This window comes from Podarcis erhardii (genome assembly GCF_964252035.2).
Source record: "Podarcis erhardii genome assembly, chromosome: 4".
Classification (NCBI taxonomy): Eukaryota; Metazoa; Chordata; class Lepidosauria; order Squamata; family Lacertidae; genus Podarcis; species Podarcis erhardii.
In genome coordinates this window covers 1,920,914-1,948,034 of record NC_138508.1, presented here as the reverse complement: position 1 = coordinate 1,948,034, position 27,121 = coordinate 1,920,914, and the positions used below count along the sequence as shown (strand labels likewise).

Sequence of the window (27,121 nt, the reverse complement as noted above, 5' to 3'; positions counted from 1 at the left end):
TGTTTACATGAGGTGTCTAGTTAGATGCAGCACTCTGGGATGTATTCATGGTAGCGCTAAGAGAAATAGGAATGTGGATTTTATTTATTTGTCTGTTTTGTTTATGAATTGCTTCCTATGAAGAATCTTGAAATGATTTCACGCAGATATATTTCACGTACATATAGAAGCTGTAAAAACACCCATGAATTTAAATAAAATTAAAATAATTCCATATACCAAAAGATTTTCAAAACTTATGCAGATACCGATTGGGAGAAAAATCTCCATCTTGAAGGCTTGTTGGAAGAAGAAAGTCTTCAACAGGTGCAAACACACACACACACACACACACACACACACACACAATAAAGATGTTATGTGTGTCTCAAGAGGCACTCCAATGAGCAGAGGCCACCAAAATGAAGGCCTGATTCAGACTTTAAATGGAACAGAAAAGGTATCTCCAGCTACAGAGTGCTGTGATGGGATGAAATAATCTTTTAGGTATACTGGTCCCAAGCTGTGCAGGGTTTGTACAGCACTACCAATGCCTGGCAAGTTTGCCTGGTAAGAAAAGAACAGAAGAACATCTCCATTGCATCAGGCCAATGGTCCTCCTGTTCTCATGGCGGCCAAGCAGATGCCCCCAAGAGAGCACAACACCTGCACTCTCCACACCTGCAATTCCTAGCCTCAGGTATTCAGGAGGATACGGCCTCTGACAGAGCATGAAGGACATACAGTGGGCCTCATGATTCAGGTGTGAGAACACAGGTAGTAGGGTGTTCAGTGGAAATGGGCCTGAAAACTAGTTGGACTTTGACTTCACTGTGCTCACTGGACTGAGAATTAGAAGAAGAAGAAGAAATTCATAAAACTGCATCATTTTGATGATTTCATTTTCTTTTGAGCCTAGCTAAGCTGAGTAAGGGACGGGGGGTGGCGCTGTGGGTTAAACCACAGAGCCTAGGACTTGCCGATCAGCAGGTTGGCGGTTCGAATCCCCACAATGACGGGGTGAGCTCCCGTTGCTCGGTCCCTGCTCCTGCCAACCTAGCAGTTCGAAAGCACGTCAAAGTGCAAGTAGATAAATAGGTACCGCTCCGGCGGGAAGGTAAACGGCATTTCCATGCGCTGCTCTGGTTCACCAGAAGCGGCTTAGTCCTGCTGGCCACATGACCCGGAAGCTATACGCCGGCTCCCTCGGCCAATAAAGCGAGATGAACGCCGCAACCCCAGAGTCGGTCACGACTGGACCTAACGGTCAGGGGTCCCTTTACTTTTTTTTTAAACTGAGTAAGTCTGTGCCTGACTACCTTTTACAACATGGAACCAGTTGCTTTCAGGTACTGTATGTGATGAAAGCTCTTCCCAGAACACTGAAAAGAATGAACTTTTAAAATCTATGGTGCCCTTTGTATGCATGAAAAGAGAACCAGCTAGGCATGATGATTGCAATTCATCATATATTTTTGTAGATATATGAAAGAGGATATTGGGAGACATTTAATGAATAGGAAAATTAGTCAGCTGAATAAAAAGACCACATTGAAAAAAGATTATATACAATCATTATGATGAGAGCTGATCTGAAGAGCTAAATGATTCTCAATGGTTTGGGGTGATGGCGCTGAGGTGCAACTGCTAAGATTGCTGTGATCCTTTAAGTAGTGAATAGAAATCATGTGTTTGATCTGGAAATGTACAAGAAACATTGGTTTACATGTGGTTCTCTGAAGCCTCCTTATATTTGTGCCTCTCCCTGTGTGCATTTGTATTTTCTCTTAGTGCCTGCATATTTCCCCCTTGAGTTTCTAGGAGGGATACCTCCAGTCCAGGAACCCATTTGAAATTTCTCCAAAACTACAGACCATCTTCCTCTATGGTACCATTCTGCCATTATTTGATGCATCGTAACTGAAGACAGGATGGAGATCTCATGAAGAACCTACTCTGTCTGTGTCTGCATCTGTTTGTGTGTTTAAAAAGTACAAATGTGGCTTCCAGGTGGAAAAATCAAAATTGGAAATAGAACTGTTAGATCCCAAAACTAAGAACTTGTCAAGAATGTATAACTTGCTGTTGAAATGGGGCACTCAGGATGAAATGGTAAAATCGGTTATGATTAAATGGGCACAAGATGTTGGACATAATATTATGATGGCTGACTGGGAACAGTTATGGACCACAGGTATGAAGTTTACGGCATGTAATGCCTTAAGAGAGAATAAAATGAAAATGATCTATAGGTGGTACATGACACCAGTCAAGCTTGCAAAAATTTATCATTTGCCCGAAAATAAATGTTGGAAATGCAAAGAGACTGAAGGTACATTCTTTCACCTTTGGTGGACATGCCCAAGGATTAAGACTTTCTGGGAGATGATCTATAACGAAATGAAAAAGGTATTTAAATATACCTTTCTGAAGAATGATAGAATCATAGCATCATAGAGTTGGAAGAGACCACAAGGGCCATCGAGTCCAACCCCCTGCCAAGCAGGAAACACCATCAGAGCACTCCTGACATATGGTTGTCAAGCCTCTGCTTAAAGACCTCCAAAGAAGGAGACTCCACCACACTCCTCGGCAGCAAATTCCACTGTCGAACAGCTCTTACTGTCAGGAAGTTCTTCCTAATGTTTAGGTGGAATCTTCTTTCTTGTAGTTTGGAACCATTGCTCCGTGTCCGCTTCTCTGGAGCAGCAGAAAACAACCTTTCTCCCTCCTCTATGTGACATCCTTTTATATAAACCAGAGGCCTTTCTCCTGGGCATGGTCGGCCAATTGGTGTTAAAGAAGGATAGAATTTTCTTTATGTATGCCACAACAGCAGCAAGAATACTTATTGCAAAGTATTGGAAGACACAACATTTACCCACCCGGGAAGAATGGCAGATGAAGGTGATGGACTACATGGAACTGGCGGAAATGACTGGCAGAATCCGAGACCAGGGAGAAGAGTCGGTGGAAGAAGATTGGAAAAAATTTAAAGTTTATCTACAGAAACATTGTAAAATTAAGGAATGTTAGAAGGATGTTGGAATGAAGCTATGTGGTTTTAGCAGAAATGTTATAAAGGATTAAGTAAAAATGGATTGGTAATTAGTGAAAGAGGAGAATGTAAAATTATAGTATATTAAGATAAATTTTTAGGATAAAAACAAAGATGGAAAGGATTTGCTGAAATATATAATTGAACTAGAATACAAAAAAGGGAGGTGTGAGGAGGTCAAGGAAATAAGCAAAGGAAAGAAAGTTATGTAAAGGTTGGATTTGTGTTTTTTTCTCTTTTTTTCTTTTTTTTTGTTTTTGTTTTTGTGCTTGTCTGTTTAACTTTTTCTATTTTTCTTTCTGTAACCTTTAAAACTTTAATAAAATCTATTATAAAAAATAAAATAAAAAGTACAAATGTACAACCAGATGGACACCCCATTTCTCTCTTCTGAACTTGAGAAGTCATTAACACTTTGGGGACATTGCAGCACTCTTTGCCTGTTGAGATACTGCCAGGGAGATGGGGGCATCAGGCAGGCCCCCCGTTGTCTCCAGACGATCACCGGTCTCCTGTGGAACAGCTTCAGTCAATTAGTGACATGAGCCTCAGAGACATTCCGAGACCCGTGCACACCCTTCCAGCAGAGTCTCCATAATGAAAGATGCAGACAGGAGAGCATATTTACAGCTTTATTCAATGTAGTTCAGAACAAAGGAAAAACATGACTGCTTGCCTCCGTGTCCAGGAAAACAGCCAGAAACAAAAGCTATATACAAAACGGAAGTTCCCAGCAGACAGCTGGAAGTAAACAGGCATGTGACACACAACAGCCTGTTCCCTTTTAAGGTGGAACGGAACTATATCCTAATATCCTCCCCCTTTCCGTGTAACCTGTAGTACCTGTGGTTCAACCCAATTGCAACCTCTGTACATAAACCATAAGTTCTTCTCTGTTAACAACCTTAGACAACAGATCTGCAGGAATTTTGTTTCCTGGCATGTAGGACACCTGAATGATTCCTTTCTGAATACGCAAGAGAGTACATGATGTAACTTAATCTGCAAATATTTGGTTCTTTGCTTGCAACTCTCTGAGTTCAGCAAAGCCAAACAGGTTCTATTGTCTTGATACACTTGTATGGGACATTTCACAGAAACCCCGATGTCCTGAAACAGTTGCACCAACCATTCACAATCCATGAGTGAAAATGACAGGGCATTGAGTTCTGCTTCACAGGAACTTAGGCTTACTGTCTTTTTGCGCAGCCAGTCAAACAGACAGTGGTTGTACATGTAGCATACTCCAAAAGTGCTTGTACCATCCGTGGTGTCACTTCCAAAACTAGCATCTGCAAAGATTTCAAGACCTCCAGTCATCTGACTGGTGAATCTCAGCCTGTAGTGCAAAGTCCCTTTCAAATAGCGGGCTATGCGCTTCAGAGCTTTCCAATCCTGAACAGTAGGATTGTTGGCATGTCTGCTGAGCAGGTTAGTGCTTACAGCTATGTCAGGTCTTGAACATCTAGCAATGAGATTCAGCTTGCCTAGAATGCATCTGTACAGTGTGGTGTCAGAAAATGCTTCAGCAGTACGATCTACCCGGTAACCTGTCACCATCGGTGTGTCTGCTGGGTTTGCATCAACCAAATACAGCCTGGTTAATACATCAGCAATTTTCTGTGTCTGGTGTACCAGAAAATTACCTGCTTGGTCCTTCTTCACCTGCAGAGAAAGATAGTTGGATACCTCACCAAGATCCTTCATGCCAGATCAGAACTTCTTCTGAGACAAAAGCCTGCCTAGGGCTTTGCGGATCTCTTTAGTTTTGATGCTGTAGATGATGGGGTTGAGAATCGGAGGAACCAGGAGATAGATATTGGCCATCATTGAGTTCAGCATTGGAGAATTATGCCTGCCAAACCTGTGTGACATAGACAAACCAATCATTGGAGAGTAATAGAGCACGACAGCACAGATGTGGGAGACGCAGGTGTTCAGAGCCTTGAGACGGCCTTCTTTGGAGGCCATGCTCAGCACAGTCTTGAGGATCATCACGTAGGACAAGACGATGCACAAGGAATCAAGGCCAAATGTGGAAACTACACATAACAAGCCATAGAAGCTGTTGACGGTGGTGTCTGCACAAGGGAGCCGAATCAGATTGGGGTGCAAACAGTAAGGATGAGCAAGGGTGGTGGACTTGCAAAATGGCAGCCTTCTTAGGAGGAGAAGCATTGGGACCATTAGGAGAACACTTCTCATGGCAATCCCTAAGCCTATCAACCTAATCCTAAAGTTTGTCAGGATGGTGGTGTATTGCAGAGGGTTGTAAATGGCTATGAAGCGGTCCAGGGCCATCGCCCAGAGGACCCCTGAGTCCATGATGGAGAAGGAGTGGATGAAGTACATCTGGCTGAGGCACGCATCCAGCCCAATCTCCCTGGCATCAAACACGAAGATGCCCAGCACTGTGGGGAGGGTAGAGAGGGAGACCCCCAGCTCACTCACAGCCAGCATGCAGAGGAAAAGGTACATGGGCTTATGCAAGGTCTGATCCTTCACGATCACTAGGAGAACAACGCCATTCCCCAAGACAGCAATGGCATACATGATGCAGAAGGAAAACGAGACCCCAATATTTATGGTCTCCAGTCCTGGGATGCCAGTGAAGAGGAATGTGGGATGGAAGATGCTTTGGTTATTTTGTGGTCCCATGGTGAGGCATCAGGCTCCCATATTCAGTAACACCTGGATGAACATAAGGAAAGAAAAAAAGCACTATCATGAACACCATTCCTTGCTTTGGTTCTAAGGTAACTAATTACATCAGATTATTGGCCTATCTATAGTAAGAATAGGAATCATAATAATTTTAATATTTAGACCCCAACCATAGAATCATAGAATCATAGTGTTGGAAGAGACCACAAGGGCCATCGAGTCCAACCCCCTGCCAAGCAGGAAACACCATCAGAGCACTCCTGACATATGGTTGTCAAGCCTCTGCTTAAAGACCTCCAAAGAAGGAGACTCCACCACACTCCTTGGCAGCAAATTCCACTGTCGAACAGCTCTTACTGTCAGGAAGTTCTTCCTAATGTTTAGGTGGAAGTTGCACAACAGGTCAGAGCACACGTGAGTGTGCCACAGGCAGTAAAGTGGTGCTTATTTTCCACAGGTGGGTGAGAAAAGGATGCTGGACCAGATGAGCTATTGGCCTGATCCAACACAACTCTGCTTATGGGGAAGGTCTGTAGCTCAGTGGTGGAACATCTGCCCCTGCAGAAGGTCCCAGGTTCAGTGCCCGGCACCTTTAGGTTAGGCTTGGGAGACACTCCTGTATGAAATCGGAGAGAGTCGCTGCCAGTCGGTGTAGACAATAATGAGCTAGATTGACCCTCTGGTCTGGCTAAGTATAAAGTAAATTCCTATATCCCTATGGATCAGGTCAATGGCCCATCTGGTCCAGCATCCTGTTCTCACAGTGGCCAGCCAGATACCTGCAAGAAACCCACAAGCAGGAGTCGACCACAAGAGCCCCCTCCTTGCCTGGGGTTTCCAGCAACTGGCATTCAGAAGCATAGAATCATAGAATCATAGAATCATAGAATCATAGAGTTGGAAAAGACCACAAGGGCCATCGAGTCCAACCCCCTGCTAAGCAGGAAACACCATCAGAGCACTCCTGACATATGGTTGTCAAGCCTCTGCTTAAAGACCTCCAAAGAAGGAGACTCCACCACACTCCTTGGCAGCAAATTCCACTGTCGAACAGCTCTTACTGTCAGGAAGTTCTTCCTAATGATTAGGTGGAATCTTCTTTCTTGTAGTTTGGAACCATTGCTCCGTGTCCACTTCTCTGGAGCAGCAGAAAACAACCTTTCTCCCTCCTCTAGGTGACATCCTTTTATATATTTGAACATGGCTATCATATCACCCCTTAACCTCCTCTTCTCCAGGCTAAACATGCCCAGCTCCCTTAGCCGTTCCTCATAAGGCATCGTTTCCAGGCCTTTGACCATTTTGGTTGCCCTCCTCTGGACACGTTCCAGTTTGTCAGTGTCCTTCTTGAACTGTGGTGCCCAGAACTGGACACAGTACTCCAGGTGAGGTCTGACCAGAGCAGAATACAGTGGCACTATTACTTCCCTTGATCTAGATGCTATACTCCTATTGATGCAGCCCAGAATTGCATTGGCTTTTTTAGCTGCCGCGTCACACTGTTGGCTCATGTCAAGTTTGTGGTCAACCAAGACTCCTAGATCCTTTTCACATGTACTGCTCTCAAGCCAGGTGTCACCCATCTTGTATTTGTGCCTCTCATTTTTTTTTTGCCCAAGTGCAATACTTTACATTTCTCCCTGTTAAAATTCATCTTGTTTGTTTTGGCCCAGTTCTCTAAGTCAAGAAATTGAGTCCAGATATGCTTGGCTGCTCCTTTCCGCTGTATAGTGAACTTCAGAAGAGCATGATCACTCGCGCCTAATGATCCTTCCACTTCTACCCCACTAACCAGGTCATCAACATTGGTTAGGACCAGATCTAAAATGACTGTTCCTCTTGTTGCTTCTCCCACTTTCTGGACAACGAAGTTGTCTGCAAGGCCAGTGAGGAATCTGTTTGACCTTATGCTCTTAGCTGAGTTTGACATCCAGCAAATATCCGGGTAATTGAAGTCCCCCATTACTACTATCTCCCTTCCTTTTGCATGCTTGGCCATCTGTTCCAGGAAGGCATCATCTATGTCCTCCGTTTGGCTTGGGGATCTATAGTAAACTCCCACAATGAGGTCCCTGTTATTCTTCTCTCCCTTAATTTTGACCCAAATGCTCTCACTTTGGCTTTGAGGTTCTAAATCTTGGATCTCTTCACAGGTATAGACATCCCTGACATATAACGCCACTCCTCCTCCTTTCTTGTCTGGTCTGTTTCTCTGAAATAGATTGTATCCCTCCATTATTACATTCCAATCGTGGGACTTATCCCACCAGGTTTCAGTGATGCCTATTATGTCATATTTAATTTGCTGTACCAAGAGCTCAAGCTCATCTTGTTTATTACCCATGCTTTGCGCATTAGTGTACAGACACTGAAGTCCATTAATCATTCCCCCGTGTCTCTTATTTAAGGATTTTTTCCTCCCACCACTAGGTCTGCATGCTGTTTGCTCCATTTGGTCTATGACATTTGGATGATCATCTTCATCAATTGATAGACTCCTACCTTCAGGAGCACTGTCTCCCTCCCCTACATTAGTCAGTTTAAAGCCCTCCTGATGAGGTTCCTGAGATTTTTGGCAAAAACATTCCTCCCAACCGTTGTGAGGTGCAGCCCATCACTTGCCAGAAGTCCATCTTCAAGAAACTGCAGTCCGTGATCTAAGAATCCAAACCGTTCCTGTTTACACCATTTGCGAATAGTGGTTCACTTCCACTATTTTTCCCTCTCTCCCTGGGCCACGTCGTTCAACTGGGAGGACAGATGAGTTGACAATTTGTGCATTTAATTGCTTCAATTTCCTGCCCAGAGCCTCATAGTCTCTTTTGATCTTCTGGAGGCTATCTGGCTGGGTTTTTGCAGCCACTCTGGGCAATTTACAGCATACACAAAACATAGTAAAATACGAAACTTTAAAAACTTCCTGATACTGGGCTGCCTTCAGATGCCTTCTAAAAGTTATGTAGTTCTCTATCACCTTGTTATCTGCAGGGAGGGCGTTACACAGGGAAGGCACAACTACCAAGAAGGTAGCTGTTATTTCTAAATTCTGCATTCTACCTTTTGGGCATGAAACATGTCAACAAACCCACAAGGTGATTCCTGTCATTATAACAAAGCATATTTTTAAAAAACTCAATAACTAATCCGGCATATATGTTCAAAATCCCTTTGTGTGCTCTGCTCTGGACATGAAGATTTCAACCATATTTTGGACATGAAGATTTCAACCATATTTTGCATGATGGTTCCTGAGATCAGGGAGTTAAGATGCAATTGGATGCCATTGTAAACCAAGATGGTTGACTGAATTTTTCAAAACTGAATTTCCCAGGAACCTCACCAAAATGCTGGAGAGGGTGCACCTCCTCAGGCACATACCTCCACATGTGGTGGGAGTGTCCCAAAATTCAACTATTCTGGACAACAGCCATACGAGAAATATGTAAAATAACTAAGCAAGTAATAGACATCACCCCAGAATTGGCCCTACTAAACATCTTCCAAGACAACAATGCCCATTTACACCACAAAGAACTCATAACCCACCTGCTCTCAGCAGCCAGAAGCATCATAACCAGACACTGGAGAGACCTGTCAGGAGTAAGCATGGACCAATGGTACCAAATAGTATGGGAAACAGCCCTACTAGAAAAATTAACTAATAAACTGAAACTGACACGGGGACAAACAGAAGAAGACGCCTTCACCCCGGTATGGCTCCCCTTTATCACATACACAGCCCAACAGGACAATGACAATAATCCACCAACAGCATACAAATCAATATGGCTAACCTGATCCAAAACACCCACCCACCTCACTCACACACGAAAACAAAGATCACCACAGCCAATCACAAGCAAACAATCACACCCTAAGCCAACCCCAACCTCTCTCACCACCAAAGGAACACAAGTGAACAACACAAGCAACGCTGACACCAAACTCTACATACATTAAACATAATAGAAACACCGCCACCCGACCCCACCCCCATCCATCCCCCCCTCTCCCCACCCCCCCTTTCTTTTTTATTTCTGTTTTCTTCTCCCCCTAATGCCTCAACAAATGAAACGGATTTGTAAAAACGTTACATGGAAGAAGAAGAAGAAAAAAAAAATACGAGGCACTACCCTTCTGTAAAACAAGAAAATCCTTAATAAAAAAATAAAAAAATAAAAAAAAATAAAACTGAATTTCCAATGTGTGCAAATTCTTGAGGAAGGATGGAATATGGGCCCTTTGATTTGGCAAGAAGAAGGTCCTTAGTGATATCCACAAAAGCCATCTCAGAGAAATGCAAAGGAGAGGAGAAAAGCCACCTTGTAGGTGATCCCTGGCTGAACCAGAAGGAATAAAAACAGAAGGAATAAAAACAGTGAGAAGAGATAACATGCTCCAGAAGTCTAGAACCAAAAGGCAGCAGAGAGATTGGACCATTAGAAGGAGATGAAGGATCAGGGGATGACATTCCTGGGAATAGGAGAAACTGTGGCATGTTTAGATGCTCTTGCAAACAAGCCAGAAGAGGCATGCTAATGATATGTAAAGCAGAGAAGCAATAAGAGGAGCAACCACACGCAGTCAGAAGACAGAAGTGAACCAGGTCAGGATGACAACAGGAAGGACTGAAAGAGGACAACAAACCTCACAGCAACCCTTCAGAAGCAGAAGAAAAGGTTGGAAGAGCAAGAGGAGAAGAAGGGACATGTAAAAGCAGCAGAGGAAAAAGAGCGGGTCATGAGCTGCAGAAGACAGGAGAATAATAGAGCAGTTCCAAGGAGAATGGGAGAAAGGAAGGTGAGAGGGAGACAAGCAAGCAAGGGAGATGAGCTTGGAAGAGAGGGAATGAGAAGGAGCCCTGGTGAAAGCACCAAGGTCCCACAAGAAGGAGATGAACAACTAAAGGTCACAGGAGAAGAAGCCTTCAGGTAGCTTAATGTAGAGAACCAAAGGCAAGCAAAAGTGTCATCAAAGTCCAATCATTCAGTTGTTGGACCACAATGGTTTGGATGATGATGATGATGATGATAATAATAATAATTAATAATAATAATTTATTTATACCCCGCCCATCTGGCTGGGCTTCCCCAGCCACTCTGGGCGGCTTCCCCCCAAAATATTAAAATACTGTAATGCATCAAACATTAAAAGCTTCCCTAACAGGGCTGCCTTCAGATGTCTTCTAAAAGTCTGGTAGTTATTCTTCTCTCTGACATCTGGTGGGAGGGCGTTCCACATACCGAGAAGGCCCTCGGTATGATGCCCTTGATGCAGAAAAGCAAAACCTATATAAAAATATTAAAAGACCCACCTGGAGAAATCACTTTGTTCTCTGCTGGCAGACAGGAGAGGGACCTGCCGGAGGCTCAGATGCAGAAATATTTATGTCTCTTCCTGATGAGGGAGGATGTAAGGCTTTCCTCCTGCAATTCCCAGGGGCATCAACCCAAAGGAAGCTGCTCTGCAATGGGCAGAACTCAGCACCAGCCTCCCTTGACAGACTAGGTCCCAGAAGCTGCAACCGTTGGGATCACAGAGTTCTACCATCTGATCTATCTATTTTAAGCACAGGCTGTGTGAAGTGGCAGCAATCCTTTGGTTGTATTTTCTCCATTGCATAATTTCCCTTCTGTCTCTAGTTCTAGTTCACCTCGTGCAAAGGAATGAGCCCCTCTCAAGTGCCCCTGTGCACCCCCTAAATCTGTTCTGGGTCTCTCCCTAGGCCTCCAGAGCAGATCTGAGGGCAGCCCAGGGTGCACGTGGAGTGGGGAGATCCCTTTACACCAGTGCTAGTGCAAAATGTAGTTGAAAGCCACCTTTTAGGCTCCCATGCACACCCAACTGGACTCAGTAAAGGTAAAGTGCTTTATATGCGTTATAGCACTATGGCACCAAATGGTGCAGCAGAGTCCATTTTTTTGCCAACAGAACATCCCTGTATGAATTTTGCAACACATTTGACTACGATTCAGTCAAATGTGTTGCAAACTTCATACAGGGAAGTGCATGTGTCTGGATCCAGCCCGGAGCTGTGTCATGCATGAGACCTCGCAGACTAAATCCTTGAAACTGTGGATAACAGAGAACACACTTGGGTGTCTCATTGCAATAAATAAAGGGGCGCTGCACATCACTTTGTGGTTCATTGACCAATAAATATGATCTGGGTGCCCTGCCTACAGATGACTACTTTTGAAAGAATTTTTGGACCTTGAATTAAAATGCAGGTCTGGTTTGGGAAGGACCTCAAGGAAGCCAGTCTAGTGTCTCAGCACAAGACAGTCTGCCAAATACCCCTGATGAAAAACTAACACCAAAACTGAAATTAGGAAAGGGAGTAAAACCCAAGGAAACTTTCCCTGGAGAAAGGCAGAACTTTATCACGTATGCAAACATTCCAGAAAATGAAAGACCTGTGCCAAAGGTGTATGCCAATTTGTGGACAGTGTCACACACACACACAAAATCATCTGTGTTTTGTTTCCTGGTTTTTGTTTTCTCTCATAAAGCAATATGCTCCTGCTGCAAAGTGTCCTGGTCCCAAGCTGTCTAGGGTTTGTGCACGACTCCCAGCTCTTTGAAGTTATCCCTGTGAGAGCCGAGCATAAGATTGCCCCATGCTGGATCTGGCCAGGGGCCCATCAAGCCCAGCTTCCTGTTCTCCCAGTGGCCACAGAGAGGTCTCAAAGGGAAGCCCACAAGCAGGATCCAAGCATCACAACAACCATCTCCCCACCTGCAACTCCCAGCCTCTGCCATTCAGTAGAGTTCTGCCTCTTACAAGAGACGGAGAAAAACCTTCGGTGTGCATGCACAGTCAGTAGGGTGTCCCCTGGAAATGGGCCTGAAGACCAGTTTGACTTGGGCTTCAATATGCTCACAGCGCTGAAAATTGGCAGGAGCACATGCCACCATCTCTCCAACAACACAGATCATTATAAATGTGTGTTTATAATGGCTACTAGCCACAATATGGTTGTTCATTCTTCTTATTGATCATTTTAATGTTTTATCCTTTTTGGAAGCCAAAAAAGCAGGTGTCTCTTGGGAGAAGCCCACAAGGAGGGCAGGACCATAACAGCACTCTCTGACAGCAGAGGGAGAACATAGATAGCGTAAGGCTTTTGAAGAGTTAAAATAGCAATGAAGCGAAGACAGCTTAAAACACGCCTCAACTTTCTAAACATGTTTGTTGACTTGTCTGCTTTGTTGTGTTCTGTATTCTGTATCATTGGAGGTTTCTGCAGAGACTGGGGGGATGCCAAGTCAAGAACCAAACAGCAAGAACAGTTTATCGAACACACCTGGACACCCTTGGATTTGGGGCAAGCAAACATTTGGATATGTTTTCAGGGCTGAGCAGAGATAACTCAGTTTAACAGTTTAACAGAAGTTTAGAAATGCAAGTTTTATGAAACCAAGCGTCCTCATTTCATGAAATTGCTAAAAGGACTGCAAGAAGATCCAACCTCTCCATTCTTAAGGAAATCAGCCCTGAGTGATCACTGGAAGGACAGACCCTGAAGCTGAGGCTCCAATACTTTGGCCACCTCATGAGAAGAGAAGACTCCCTGGAAAAGACCCTGATGCTGGGAAAGATGGAGAGCACAAGGAGAAGGGGACGACAGAGGACGAGGTTGTTGGACAGTGTTATAGAAGCGACCAACATGAGTTTGACCAAACTGTGGGAGGCAGTGGAAGACAGGAGTGCCTGGTGTGCTCTGGTCCGGGGGTCACGAAGAGTTGGACACAATTAAATGACTAAACAAAAAAATTAGGAAATGCTCCATTTTCCATGAGATAGGGAGGCCGTTCCTGGCATTTTCTTTTTCTTTTTTATAAACATTGTCCATAGGATCATTGGAAATGGCATCATACAAAGTCAGACCTTGGTCCACCTCCCAGGCTGCCAGTATTTCTCAAGAGTCCTAGGCAGTAGTTTCTCCCATCCGCACCTGGAGATACCAGGGATTCAATCTGGAACATTCTCTACCCCTGAGCTACACAGTTTCCTCCCCTATGGTACTATTACACAATCATGTGATGCATTATAATGTATGGCAGAGTAGGGTTCTCATGAAAAAACTACCCTGTCTCCGTATATACAGGCACATCTGTTTGTGTTTAAACAATGACCATCCTTTCTGTAAATGCATACAACCAAATGATCACTCAACCTCCCTCTGCTGAGCTTGAGAAACCACAAACACTCTGGGGACATTGCTACACTCTTTGCCAATTCAGATCAGTTCTTCTGAGAAAAAAACCTGCCCAGGGCTTTGCAGATCTCTTTGGTTTTGATGCTGTAGATGATGGGGTTCAGAATGGGAGGAACCAGGAGATAGATGTTGGCCATCAGTGAGGGCAGCTTAGGGGAATTGTGCTTGCCAAACCTGTGTGCCATGGACACACCAATCATTGGAGAGTAATAGAGCACGACAGCACAAATGTGGGAGACACTGGTGTTCAGGGCCTTGAAACGGCCTTCCTTGGAGGCCATGCTCAGCACGGTCTTGAGGATCATCACGTAGGACAAGACGATGCACAAGGAATCAAGGCCAAATGTGGAAACTACAAAAAACAGGCCATAGATGTTGTTGACCATGATGTCCGCACAAGGGAGATGGATCAAATTGGGGTGCAGACAGTAAGGGTGAGCAAGGGTGGTGGACTTGCAAAATGGCAGCCTCCTTAGGAGAAGAGGCATTAGGACCACTAGGAGAACACTTCTCATGGCAATCCCTAATCCCAACAAAATGATCCTAAAGTTTGTCAGTATGGTGGTGTATTGCAGAGGGTTGTAAATGGCTATGAAGCGGTCCAGGGCCATCACCCGGAGGACCCCTGAGTCCATACAGGAGAAGCAATGGATGAAGAACATCTGACCAAGACACGCATCCAGCCCAATCTCCTTAGCATCAAACAGGAAGGTGCTCAGCACTGTGGGAAGGGTAGAGATGGAGACCCCCAGCTCACTCACAGCCAGCATACAGAGGAAAAGGTACATGGACTTGTGGAGGCTCTGATCCTTCACGATCACTAGGAGAACAGCACCATTCCCCAAGACAGCAATGACGTAGGCAAAGCAGAAAGAGAAGGAGACCCAGTTATTTCTGTTCTCTAGTCCTGGGGTGCCAGTAAGGACGAATGTGGGATGGAAGACGCTTTGGTTATTTTGGTGTCCCATGGTGAGTGGTCAGGCTCCCCCATTCAGTAGCACCTGGATCAACATAATCAGTAAAGAAAAAGGCACCACCATCAACATGGGAGACTTGATTGTTTTGGTTCTGCATTCCCTAATGCCATCTATATTGGTGGCCCGGGCTATAATTGTAATCTGCTTGTGTTCATTAAATTATGCAACATATATTTTGGTCAGCAAAAAGGTGAAAGATCCCTCAAGGTGACACCTCTGAATACTGAAACATCACAATGTGCTGTCTTTTTTATACATATAAAGCAATCAATAAACTGCCATATATTTGGGGAAGTTGTTTGGAAAGCTCTTTGTCTATCCTAACCGAATTCTGGCAGGATGCTTTCTGAGATCAAGGAAGAGATTTTCATCTACTTTTGGTCACAAAGGGATGCCATTTTAAATCAAGATGATGGACTAAACCTTCCCAAACTGCCCTGATTTATCCACTGCTCTGTTATATATCCCCTTCTGGACTTGCTCTGGACATCAGAACAGTCTGCGGATACAGCCATGTCTGCATTGCACAGGGAATGTCTTCACGCTGCACCCAACTGTGTACAAACACTATAGCTCTTAAGCACATTCTTCCGCTTAAAGAATTCTGGGCCTCGCAGTGTTACCATTCCCAGCAACCATTTCCAAATCACAGCACCTTCCGGATACTTTGGACTACATCTCCCATCAGCCTCAGCGAATCATGTTCTGCTATCTGGAACAGAATCTGCATCAAGAAGGACATCTCCCTGCCAACCTTGATGCAATTGATGGCGCAAAACATCTTGGGGGGGGACCAGATTCGGGGGGAACTGTTCTATGCAAATAGAATGATATTGTAGCACCCTGCTTGTGGTTAACGCTTAGCTGGAATGAAATATTCAACGCAGCAACAGAGAAATTAAAATAGTAATTTATTTGTCAGACAAATAAATGAGAGGCACAGTGGTATATGGTTACCAAGCTCTGGCCTGGCCTCCTGCCATTCTGGCCAGCACTTATATTTCCTTAATCCAGCCCCCTTGCTCCTCCTTTGGCTGCCTCTGTCCAATCAGCCTAGTTGAAATTCCTATTGGCTGTTTGCTAGAACCAATCACAAAAGATACACCCATTTCCTTTCGCCCTTTTATGGGACACAAAGAGCTATCTATAAATGACAAATAAGTAGTAATATATCTTACATGTGTCTCAACAAGGAATCTTAATTACCAGCTCACCTCTTGCCCTCCTTGCCCTATTGCCTTCCAAAACAAATGGTTAATCTTAAATTTTTATCTTGAACTTTTATCTTAAACAGATGCCAAGGATCTTGAGTTCACATCAACATTGAAAGATCTCCTTCATTTGAAGGTTTCTAAACAAAAAGGCCTGACAACCATATATCAGGAGCACCCGATGGCGTCTCCTGTCTGGCAGGAGGCTGGGCTCATTTGCCCTTCTGGTCTCCTATTGCAATATGACTCTATGAAATAAGAATCTAGCATTTCTTAAATCCTTTGCATAATTACATTTAAGCTAATATATTTCATACATTATCATAGATAGCCTTTTAAAAGGAAAAGAAATCTTAAAAGGATCTCAGTTTAAGAAAGAAACAGCTTTAGAAAAGACTTTCCCAAAAATGCTCTCTTTCTTCCAGCCAGACCAGTTGCTTTTCTTTTCCATTTGCTCTTGGCCTTTTTAACCTTAGGAAGAAGATATGGCTCATTTTACTGGGAGGCACATGGTATTATTTTTCTATTTACCCATTCTTAATTTTATGTTTTCTCAGCCTTTTTTTATCTTCTGTAACATGCAAGGTCAGTGTCCTCGCTCTCAGCCTGTAATTCCCTTTTTTTACGACTTTGAGAATTGTTTTCTGCTATAAATCAGGGGCCCCCCTTGTCTAGGAGAAAAAACATTGCCAAGGTTTTTTAGTCTTCTGCCTGGCATGAAACATTTGAAAATCTTTAAGCTCATTTTAAAATTCAGGCCCTGATCAAAATATAGAAGCTTTGATAAAAATGCAGGCTTATGATTAGATGCCTCAATATTGAAGCAAGCAAATAAACAGACAGCTAACAGAGTCTGCGTACACACCAGAGTGTTAATGTGCATGGTGGCCACTCAGATTGATTTTTCCCATGTGATTTTGTGCATGTTCATCCACAGATGAGTACCTTCAATAATAGCTGTCAACTTTTCCCTTTTCTTGCGAGGAATCCTATTCGGAATAAGGGAATTTCCCTTTTAAAAAGGGAAATGTTGACAGCTATGCCTTCAATTGATACAAAAATGAAGAAGAGAAATGCCCAAACAATGCATTTTGGTTCATCCATATCTGGCCTTTGAGCCTGAGCTTTCACAGCCAACACCTACCTTGGGCATGATGAACAGCATCAACAGCTGGTATGTCCTTTGCTTATGGTAATATTTCATTCTTTTGCTAATTATGCTCTTTTATTTTTAAAAAAATAATCTTTATTAATTTAAATCACACACATATGCAAAGAATCTACAAAGAAACTACAATCTCACACCACAAAAAGAAAACCAAACAATCAGGAAGAAAAAAAGAAGAAAACACAGAAAGAAGAAAGAAGGAAAAGCAGATCTACGTGCACAAAAAACCCCAATCTTCCCAACCAATACCCAAATAAACACTCAAATAAAAAAGACTTCTGACAAAAAGAGTCTTCCAATCATTCTCATTGTACTGTTTATACTGTCGTTGTTTTCTTCGCACAGTTTTATATTCTTTAATTATGCTCTTTTAAATGTGCATTCTATGTCTCGCTTCCTTTAGCAACATTCTATTTTGAATTTTTTAAGATAAAACTTTTGTTTCCAGTTAAATAGGTTGCTTTGAATGTATTCTTGACTTTCTTCAGTAACTTTTTATTCTGGGTTGCTTTATTTGATCTTTTAATGTCGGTTGTTTGAGATTTCTTTTTTCCTCCCATCCAAGTACTAACCAGGCCTGACCCTGCTTAGCTTCCGAGATCAGATGAGATCGGGCGTGTTCAGGGTAGTATGGCCGTAGACGAAGAAGTGGCAGAGAGATATTTCTAGATTTGTCTGGCAGGGCAAGAAGCCTCGAATAAAATTCAAGATATTAACTGATGCTAATAATAAATTTAAAGATTATTTACAGAAATACTGTAAAGTTAAGGAGCTTTAGAAAAAAGGTGGAATGAAGCTAGATGGCTTTGGCAAAATGTTAGACAGAATATGTTAAAATTAATTATAAGACAGAAAATAGATGAAGATGGAAAGGACTTGCTGAAATAGTTAATTGAAGTGGAATACAAAAAGGGAGGCGTGAGGAAGTCAGTGAAACAAGTGCATGAAAGTTAAGATTAGAAATATTGGAAGTGTTTTTAATTCTTTTTGTTTTGCTTTGTTGATTCAATGTTTTATGTAGTGTTTGTGTTTGTGTTTGTGTATTTTGTTACATTGTTATGTCTAACCTTTCTTTTTTCTTTTTGTAATTTCTAAAATCTCAATAAATATTATTTATTAAAAAAAGAGAGATTTTCTTTTTCCTGAGAGTATAAAGCGGTGTGGATATGAATAAGTCATCATCCCTGCAGTTTTGAGAGGAAGCAGTGGGGTGATCTGGTCAGGCCTTGCAATGGCTCCCATGTTTCCCAATTCATCCAGCGAGTACCTGGCTCCATCTTGCCTCTCTTCTTACCTGGTTCCACCTGAAGTCTTTCCGTGGCAGCAGGTGAGCATCTAAGGCCACTGGTGCAGGTGAACAGAACAGAACCACCTGCCCATGGAAAGCTAGCATGCCAGGGATAAGGGCACCTTCGCCACAACCTGCTAGATTTCCACATATCAGGGAACCTCTGACTCATTTGATCCTCCACCTGCCCTCTCAAATGCTTTGGAGCAGCAATCCTTGCCTACTCTGGCATAGCCATACTTCAGCAACACTCTCTATTACAGCATCCTGGATTATTACCCCTAAAGCCAGAAGGGAACCTGCAACAAGTTCCTCTGATGAAAAACCAAGTTCTGAAGTGGAATATAAAAGGACTCACCTGGTGAGTCTCTGCTGGTGTCCAGGAGACGGATCCAATCCTGCCAGACGTTCAGTGGGAGGAAGATTTATGCTGCTTTCTTGGGAATCCCTGGAGAGGGAGGAGAGGAGATTTTCCTCTTGCAGCTCTCTGGGACTTCAGAGGACACCCAAAGGAGACTCTTCCGCAGTGGGCAGGACAGGTGCTGAGCACCATCTTTCCCCAACAAACTAGGTGCCAGCAGCTGCGGCCTCAACAACAGTACTCAAGGCTGTGAACCAACTCTGTGTGTTTCTGTGTGTGTCAAGGCTGGAGGAGAGGGAAGCAGGCAGAAATGCCATAAAAGAAGTGAACGGCAGTGGAATTCCAGCCTTTCATTGCCTAGTTTACAAACATTTTAAGGAGTGGTTATGGGAAGTGCTTAACTGAAAGCAATGGTTTACAGTTACATGCAAACACTTCATGCCGTCCTCTGGTCCATGGGCCCAAATGGGTCTGCCAGGGCTCCCTATTGGGCCATGAGGCTGAATAAACCACCTGTCCATGTTTGACATCAGGTGCAGGGCAGGTAAAGGTGCAGCTATGCCAAAAGGAGGCTTGACAGACCCTGCTGATAGACCTCCTGTGCAAAGCCCCACAGAGCCTCTTGTCGGCGCTCGCAAAATTATTACGACTATTAGTTTACTCTCCCTTCTTCCTAAGGTCCCAGGATTGGTTACAACATTGAAACACAATATTTCAAAAGCAAATTAAAACAACCTCCAGTTTCACATTTATTATGCTATTTTTGTGATATACAAACGACACGAGAAAACTTGGTATACTTATTATTATTATTTTTTATTAAATTTTTATTAATTTTTTTCCATAAAATCTCCAATCATACAAATTTCCACATCACATATTTTAACTTATTGGACCTCCCTCAACTCCTCTGACAATCATCCATAATTAAATTTCTATCTTCACATTCCTTAATTTTAATATCGCCTTTAAATAAAATTTTTCTATCCTCATTTACATTCTTGCAATATTCCTTATTTTTTTCCACAAAGCTTCTTTAAAACACACTAGCGTTGTGTGTTCCTCACATACAGTTTTCAAATATTCTCTGAATTTTCCCCAGTCCTCTAGAAACTTATGATCTCTTTGGAATCTAATTTTTCCAGTTAATTTGTCCAGTTCTGCATAGTCTGTTAGTTTTGTTCTCCATTCTTCCAAAGTCGGTACTTCTTCTTGTTTCCATTTTTGAGCCATCAATATTCTCGCTGCTGTTATTGCGTACTGAAAAAGTTTACAGTCCCTCTTATTTATTTCCTTTCTAGTTATTCCCAGTAGGGAAAACTTGGTATACTTATTAGTATAACATCATTCTTGTTCGTAAAACCAAATAAAGACAACAACACCCACCTCCAGTTCTTTTGCCTTTGCCTGCACAGTCTGAGATTGGTGTGTGTGGCTCACGAAAGGGAAAAAGAGAAGCCAGAGAGTGTGAACTAAGGCAGGAAGAAGCCCAAAATGGAACTGAGCTTCAGAAACTTAAGCCGGAGGAGTTGAGATGGGTGGCAGATTTGGGACAGGCAAGAGCCATGCAAGAAGACCTTGTTGTTGATACAAAAGACATCGCCCAGGTTCCAGAAGGAAGATAATATTGAAGCCCTTCCCCCCCAGTTTTGAATTTTGATCTTAAAATCCCTAATGCTGAGTGTATAATTACTCCAGATCTCAGTTTAATTTAATGCAGAGACATTGCAAGGCCTGTGAAGAAAGTGACAAGCATCGCATCTCACCCAGAGATTATTTTTTTTGGGGGAATTAAAAACAAATTCTGAAGATGTACCTAGCAACACATCTCGATGATTGGGACCAGAACTTGCAACACCTCCTATCTTCCCACAGAAAAGAAGGCCAAGAGAGCCCTGGCTTAACTCCTTTTGAATGTCTTTATGGATGCAACAGAAGTGGTCTTTTGGACATTGTCAAAGATATGTGGGAAGTCTTATTATTAAATTTATATACCACCCTACACCCGCAGGTCTCAGTAGATGCTCAGAAGCTGATGCTTCCACAGAGTCAGGCCATGTGATCCAATGCACAGACCCTCTGCAGAACATACCTTTCTAGTACCATTTCACAATGACATGATGCACAACAAGGAAAGAATAGAAATATGAGCTTGTAAAGAATCTACTCTGTGTGTGGATGTGCTTTAAAAAATGCCAGTAACTTCTGAGAAGAAGGGGAAAAACCAAATGGTCACTCAACTTCCCTCTGCTGAGCTTGAGAACCCATAAACGCTCTTGAGGATATCACAACACACTTTAACACTTCAGATCAGTCTCTGTTGAGACAAAAACCTGCCAAAGGCCTTGCGGATCTCTTTGGTTTTGATGCTGTAGATGATGGGGTTCAGAATGGGAGGAACCAGGAGATAGATGTTGGCCATCATTGAGTGCAGCATTGGAGAATTATGCCTGCCAAACCTGTGCGCCATGGAAACACCGATCATTGGTGTGTAATAGAGCACGACAGCACAGATGTGGGAGATGCAGGTGTTCAGGGCCTTGAAACGGCCTTCCTTGGAGGCCATGCTCAGCACGGTTTTGAGGATCATCACGTAGGACAAGACAATGCACAAGGAATCGAGGCCAAATGTGGAGAGCACAACAAACAGACCAGTTTGGTTATTGATGGTTGTGTCTGCACAGGGGAGCTGGATTAAATTGGGGTGCAGACAGTAAGGATGAGCAAGCACATTGGACCTGCAAAACGGCAACCTCCTCAGGAGTAGAGGCAGTGGGGTCATCAGGAGAACACTCCTCAAGGCAATCCCAGATCCCAACAAAATGATCCTAAGGTTTGTCAGGATGATGGTGTATTGCAGAGGGTTGTAAATGGCTATGAAGCGGTCCAGGGCCATCGCCCAGAGGACCCCTGAGTCCATGATGGAGAAGGAGTGGATGAAGAACATCTGGCTGAGGCACGCATCCAGCCCAATCTCCCTGGTATCAAACAGGAAGACGCCCAGCACTGTGGGGAGGGTAGAGAGGGAGACCCCCAGCTCACTCACAGCCAGCATGCAGAGGAAGAGATACATGGGCTTATGCAAGGTCTGATCCTTCACAATCACTAGGAGAACAATGCCATTCCCCAAAACAGCAACCGCATAGGCAAAGCAGAAAGGGATGGAGACCCCAATATTTCTGGCCTGCAGCCCTGGGATGCCAGTGAGAAGGACGGTGGGGTGGAGGAAGCTTTGGTTACTGAACAGCTCCATGGTGAGTGATCAAGTTCTCCCATCCAGCCGCACCTGGGTGGACATAAGGAAAGAAAAATACACCATTATCCACATGGGAGCCTTTGGTGCTTTGGTTCTGCATTTTTGGGATGTCCATACCGTTCATGAGCTATATTACTTTGATCTTATTTATTTGGTAGCTCACCTTTTAGTCACCCCCCCAAAAAATAAAAAATAAAGAACCCACACATTGACAGCAATTAATATTGAAGCATCACAAAAACTGTCTTCTAAAAAACTCAGTAAATCTAGCACTTTTGGGGGGAAAGTTGCTTGTTTGTTTGTTTGCTCTGCATTTGGACACCTTTTAACATATTTTAACCAAAGCTTGCAGGATGGTTCCTGAGATTAAGGAGTGGGTTTTCATCTATGGTTGAATACCATGGACCAAAGAGCTATCACATGGAAGGTGGAGCAAGCTTGTTTTCTGCTGCTCCAGAAGGGAGGACCTGAATCAATGGAATCAAATGACAAGGAAGGCGATTCAAACTAATACTTCAGAAGAACTTTCTGGCGGTAAGAGCTGTTCAGCTGTGGAATGGATGACCTCAAAGGTGGTGGACTCTCCTTCATGGGAGGTTTATAAGGACACCTTCTCCCCAACATACTAATTTTCTACATTTCAGAATGTCTTTTGAGAGATGGAGGACTTTGGGCACATTTGATCTTCCACCTGCCATCACAAATGCTTCAGAACAGCCACCTTTGACAATTATGGCACACTCTATACCCCAACAAGGCTGTCCATTATAGGAATTGAATCATGGAGCAATATTGCCGAAGCCAGAAGGAAGTTTGTGGGAACCTTCTCTGATGAAGAGCAAGTTTCAAACTGGAAAATAAAAAGACCCACCTGAATGGAATCTCCTTGGTCTCTGCTGGTGGTTAGGAGCGAGATCCAGTTCTGTCAGAGACTCCGCGGCAGAAAGATTTATGCTGCTTTCTTGGGAATCCCTAGAGAAGGAGGAGATGAGACTCTTTGCCAGCAGCTTGCAGAGACCCCCAAGGGGCACCAACCCAAAGGAGACTCTTCTGATGCTGAGCACCTTCCTTCCTCAACAGAGCAGGTTGCAGCAGCTGCAGCAGCAAAAACAGCAGCCAAGGATGTGGACCAGTTTTGTGTTTGTGTGTGGCAAGGGAAAAAATGATAGAGGAGAATGACAAGAAGAGAAGAGAATAACAGTGGGATTCTAGGTATTTATAATCTGTTCATAATTAAAAATGTGAGGTAATGTGAGATGATTAATTAACAGAAATACACTAGCTGGCATCCATCTGTCTTGAGAGACAATGGAGTGCGCCTCTGGTGTGAAGCCAAGCCACTGTGTTAGCGGCACCAAAGTGACCTCCTCAGGATGCAAGCCTGGACAGACAGTGTGTATGGAGCTCCTGGGCTACCCAGACGATAACACATTTCAGACTTGCTAATGTGGTCCAAAATGAAAGCAGAGCAAGATGCTTGGCACCAGCTTGGCTGCAGGAGTTGTTGGAAGAAGGAGTACAAGGCGCCACCCAACTGTCTTAGGGACTCCAGATTTGTGTGGGGTTTACTCTTGAGCCTTTTCCTCTCCTGAAGATGTCCCTCAAGGCAGAAGAGGTTTAAGACCAGCGTTTTCCTTCTCCTAGATGCACTGCCTTCCCAGGTGGGTGAACCTCGCCTACCCTTCGCTTTCCTCTACAACATGTGCAGCTATATTTTGCCCACTGTGGGGCTTGAACCCATGTCCCTGAGATTAAGAGTCCTGCGCTCTACCAACTGAATTTGCATAAGCCGCCTTGAGTCCCAGTCTGGGGAAAAGGTGAGATATAAAGAAATAAAACAAGAACAAAAAAAAGTGAGGAAAAGTAGGTCATAGGTCATCTGATATAACTGGGACAGCAAGTGAGTAACAGTTAGTGCCCCCCACCTGTCAGTCAACTGAGGGGGGGGGGATAAGCATCCAGCCCACTGACCAGATCCAATTCCTTCAACCTGATATGTAATGATGAGTAACTAATATGCAGTATTCTAGGGTCTGCTTACCCAAACTGTTGTTTAGGTGGGATATCAAATCCAAACTCCTCTTCTCCTTCCCCTCCTCCTCCTCCTCCTCCTCCTCCTCCTCCTCCTCTTCTTCTTCTAAATGAACCTACTTCTTATTACAAAAGTATCCAGAGCAATATTCTCTTAATGGGATTTTGGCCGCAATCCATGCAGTGAATAATTGAACACCCACCTAGGAAGGCGTCACAAGTAAAACCTTATATGGCCTTAAACTGTGGGGACTGAGAGTTTGGTTACAATTACAAGATGGGTGACACCTGGCTTGAGAGCAGTACATGTGAAAAGGATCTAGGAGTCTTGGTTGACCACAAACTTGACATGAGCCAACAGTGTGACGCGGCAGCTACAAAAGCCAATGCAATTCTGGGCTGCATCAATAGGAGTATAGCATCTAGATCAAGGGAAGTAATAGTGCCACTGTATTCTGCTCTGGTCAGACCTCACCTGGAGTACTGTGTCCAGTTCTGGGCACCACAGTTCAAGAAGGACACTGACAAACTAGAACGTGTCCAGAGGAGGGCAACCAAAATGATCAAAGGGGTGATATGATAGCCATGTTCAAATATATAAAAGGATGTCACATAGAGGAGGGAGAAAGGTTGTTTTCTGCTGCTCCAGAGAAGCGGACACGGAGCAATGGTTCCAAACTACAAGAAAGAAGATTCCACCTAAAAATTAGGAAGAACTTCCTGACAGTAAGAGCTGTTCATCAGTGGAATTTGCTGCCAAGGAGTGTGGTGGAGTCTCCTTCTTTGGAGGTCTTTAAGCAGAGGCTTGACAACCATATGTCAGGAGTGCTCTGATGGTGTTTCCTGCTTGGCAGGGGGTTGGACTCGATGGCCCTTGTGGTCTCTTCCAACTCTATGATTCTATGATTCTATGATTCTAAAACAAGAAGCATTGCATATTGCTTTATCATTTATTGACAAAGAACTCAGTCAGATGAGTGGGGTGCAAATAATAAAATTATTATTACAGGTAGGTAGCCGTGTTGGTCTGCCATAGTCAAAACAAAATAAAAAAATTCCTTCCAGTAGCACCTTAAAGACCAACTAAGTTAGTTCTTGGTATGAGCTTTCGTGTGCATGCACACTTCTTGAGATACACTGAAACAGAAGTCACCAGACCCTTCTATATAGTGAGACACTATATATATATCTCTCACTATATAGAAGGGTCTGGTGACTTCTGTTTCAGTGTATCTGAAGAAGTGTGCATGCACACGAAAGCTCATACCAAGAACTAACTTAGTTGGTCTTTAAGGTGCTACTGGAAGGAATTTGTTTTGTTTTGTTTTAAAATTATTATTGTTATTATTATTATCTTGTCTACATGTGAAATGCCGGTGATGTCGCAGAGCAAGCTGGTCAGTACATACCATACAACCCCAATTTGCTGCAAGGCTCAGGATACGGCCTCAGCAGTGCAGCCTGAGCCAGAAGGAGTGGGCCTGAGCCAGAAGCAGTGCAATGGTGACCCAGTGGGTGCTTTGTGAGTTAATAGTGACGCTGCCCCTCTGAGCCATCCGCCTTGAGGCCACCGGCCATGCTTGGGCCACTTGGAACAAAAGCATTGCTGTGGCCTCCACGGAGAACTCCTCCACCACTTCTCCTTCGGTTGTGGTTGCAGCACCAAGAGAAGCCCAGGTTGAGACACACATGCCCTAACTTGCAGTCCAGCAGGTGAATGCCAGGAAAGAAAAGGGAGGGAGAGAGGAGAAACACTGTGTGGGGCAGGAGCTGGAGCCCAACCGAAAAAGCTCAAGTCCAATAAACTGTCATCACACTGTATCCAATCTCCCAGAGGCAGCGTTGGAATAAAATGCAGAACTAAACTGTGAGAACAAACCTGTACAATCATAAATAAAGGAAGATACTCTGTGTGTGTGCTTGTGCTTGTGTGTTTCAGAAATACCAATAGATTCTGCAAATGTGCACAACAAAATGTTCATTCATCTACTGAGCTGGAGAAGCCATAAACCCTCTTTGCCATTCCAGATCAGAACTTCAGGATCTGGAGAACTGCAAATTCCAGCTTTGTTTTGGTCCTTGTATGGTTTCAGGAAATGTAGATAACATAAAATCACCTTTAAATGTGAACTGGATCCTCCATCTCTGGATCAGGTGATCAGTTGTTGCAAAGAACTACTAAAAGTCATGAACCCCACTCAAAGTCAGGAAAGACAAAGTGATTTTCCCCTGGTGCCTGAAAAAGATCAGATTTGGCTGGGAGTCCCTGACCTGAAAAAGGGAAACGGGTGGCGCTGTGGTCTAAACCACTGAGCCTAGGACTTGCCGATCAGAAGGCTGGCGGTTCGAATCCCCGCGACGGGGTGAGCTCCTGTTGCTCGGTCCCAGCTCCTGCCCATCTAGCAGTTCGAAAGAGCATCAAGTGGACGTAGATCAATAGGTACCGCTCTGGCGGGAAGGTAAAGGGCATTTCCGTGCTTGGCTCTGGTTTGCCAGATGACCCGGCCACATGACCCGGAAGCTGTACGCCGGCTCCCTTGGCCAACAAAGCGAGATGAGCGCCACAACCCCCGCGACTGGACCTAACGGCCAGGGGCCCCTTGACCTTGACCTTGACCTGAAGAGCCAGTCACCCAGTTCATCACTGAAGGTGGTTGGGCATCTGTCAGGGCAAGGACCTCTCTGAAAGTCAAACCGCTCTTGGACTAAATGTATTGTGGAGTCATCCTACCCTCCCTTTGTCTCTTTTCCCTCTCTCCATCTTCCTACCTTAAAAAAAAAAAAAAGGTTTCTCACACACCACCACAACTTCTGAGGAGTGAGAAATTCCAGGGGTTCCAAGTGCTTAGCCAGGTTTCATTTACTCCTATATGCAGCCTGAGTGGAGGATGGAGGGGCTCACAGCA

At 43.9% G+C, this 27,121-nt stretch overlaps 3 protein-coding genes and 1 long non-coding RNA gene across 4 annotated transcripts in view; 1 reads left to right on the top strand and 3 right to left on the bottom strand.

Annotated features, from left to right (window-relative positions):
- LOC309341326 overlaps nt 1–27,121 on the top strand; it is a 223,062-nt gene that overhangs the window by 119,990 nt on the left and 75,951 nt on the right. The gene's annotated exons all lie outside the window — the stretch shown is intronic.
- LOC309341182 (olfactory receptor 51I2-like) lies at nt 4,751–5,695 on the bottom strand (the record flags this gene model as incomplete). The annotated part of the gene is made up of 1 exon (XM_081860704.1): nt 4,751–5,695. The coding sequence occupies one exon, from the start codon at nt 5,693–5,695 to the stop codon at nt 4,751–4,753; it is 945 nt and encodes a 314-aa protein (XP_081716830.1).
- LOC309340585 (olfactory receptor 51I2-like) lies at nt 13,950–14,891 on the bottom strand (the record flags this gene model as incomplete). Its single annotated transcript, XM_081859472.1, has 1 exon — nt 13,950–14,891. One exon carries the CDS (start codon nt 14,889–14,891, stop codon nt 13,950–13,952), a length of 942 nt encoding a protein of 313 aa, XP_081715598.1.
- LOC309341180 (olfactory receptor 51G1-like) lies at nt 21,234–22,181 on the bottom strand (the record flags this gene model as incomplete). The annotated part of the gene is made up of 1 exon (XM_081860702.1): nt 21,234–22,181. The coding sequence occupies one exon, from the start codon at nt 22,179–22,181 to the stop codon at nt 21,234–21,236; it is 948 nt and encodes a 315-aa protein (XP_081716828.1).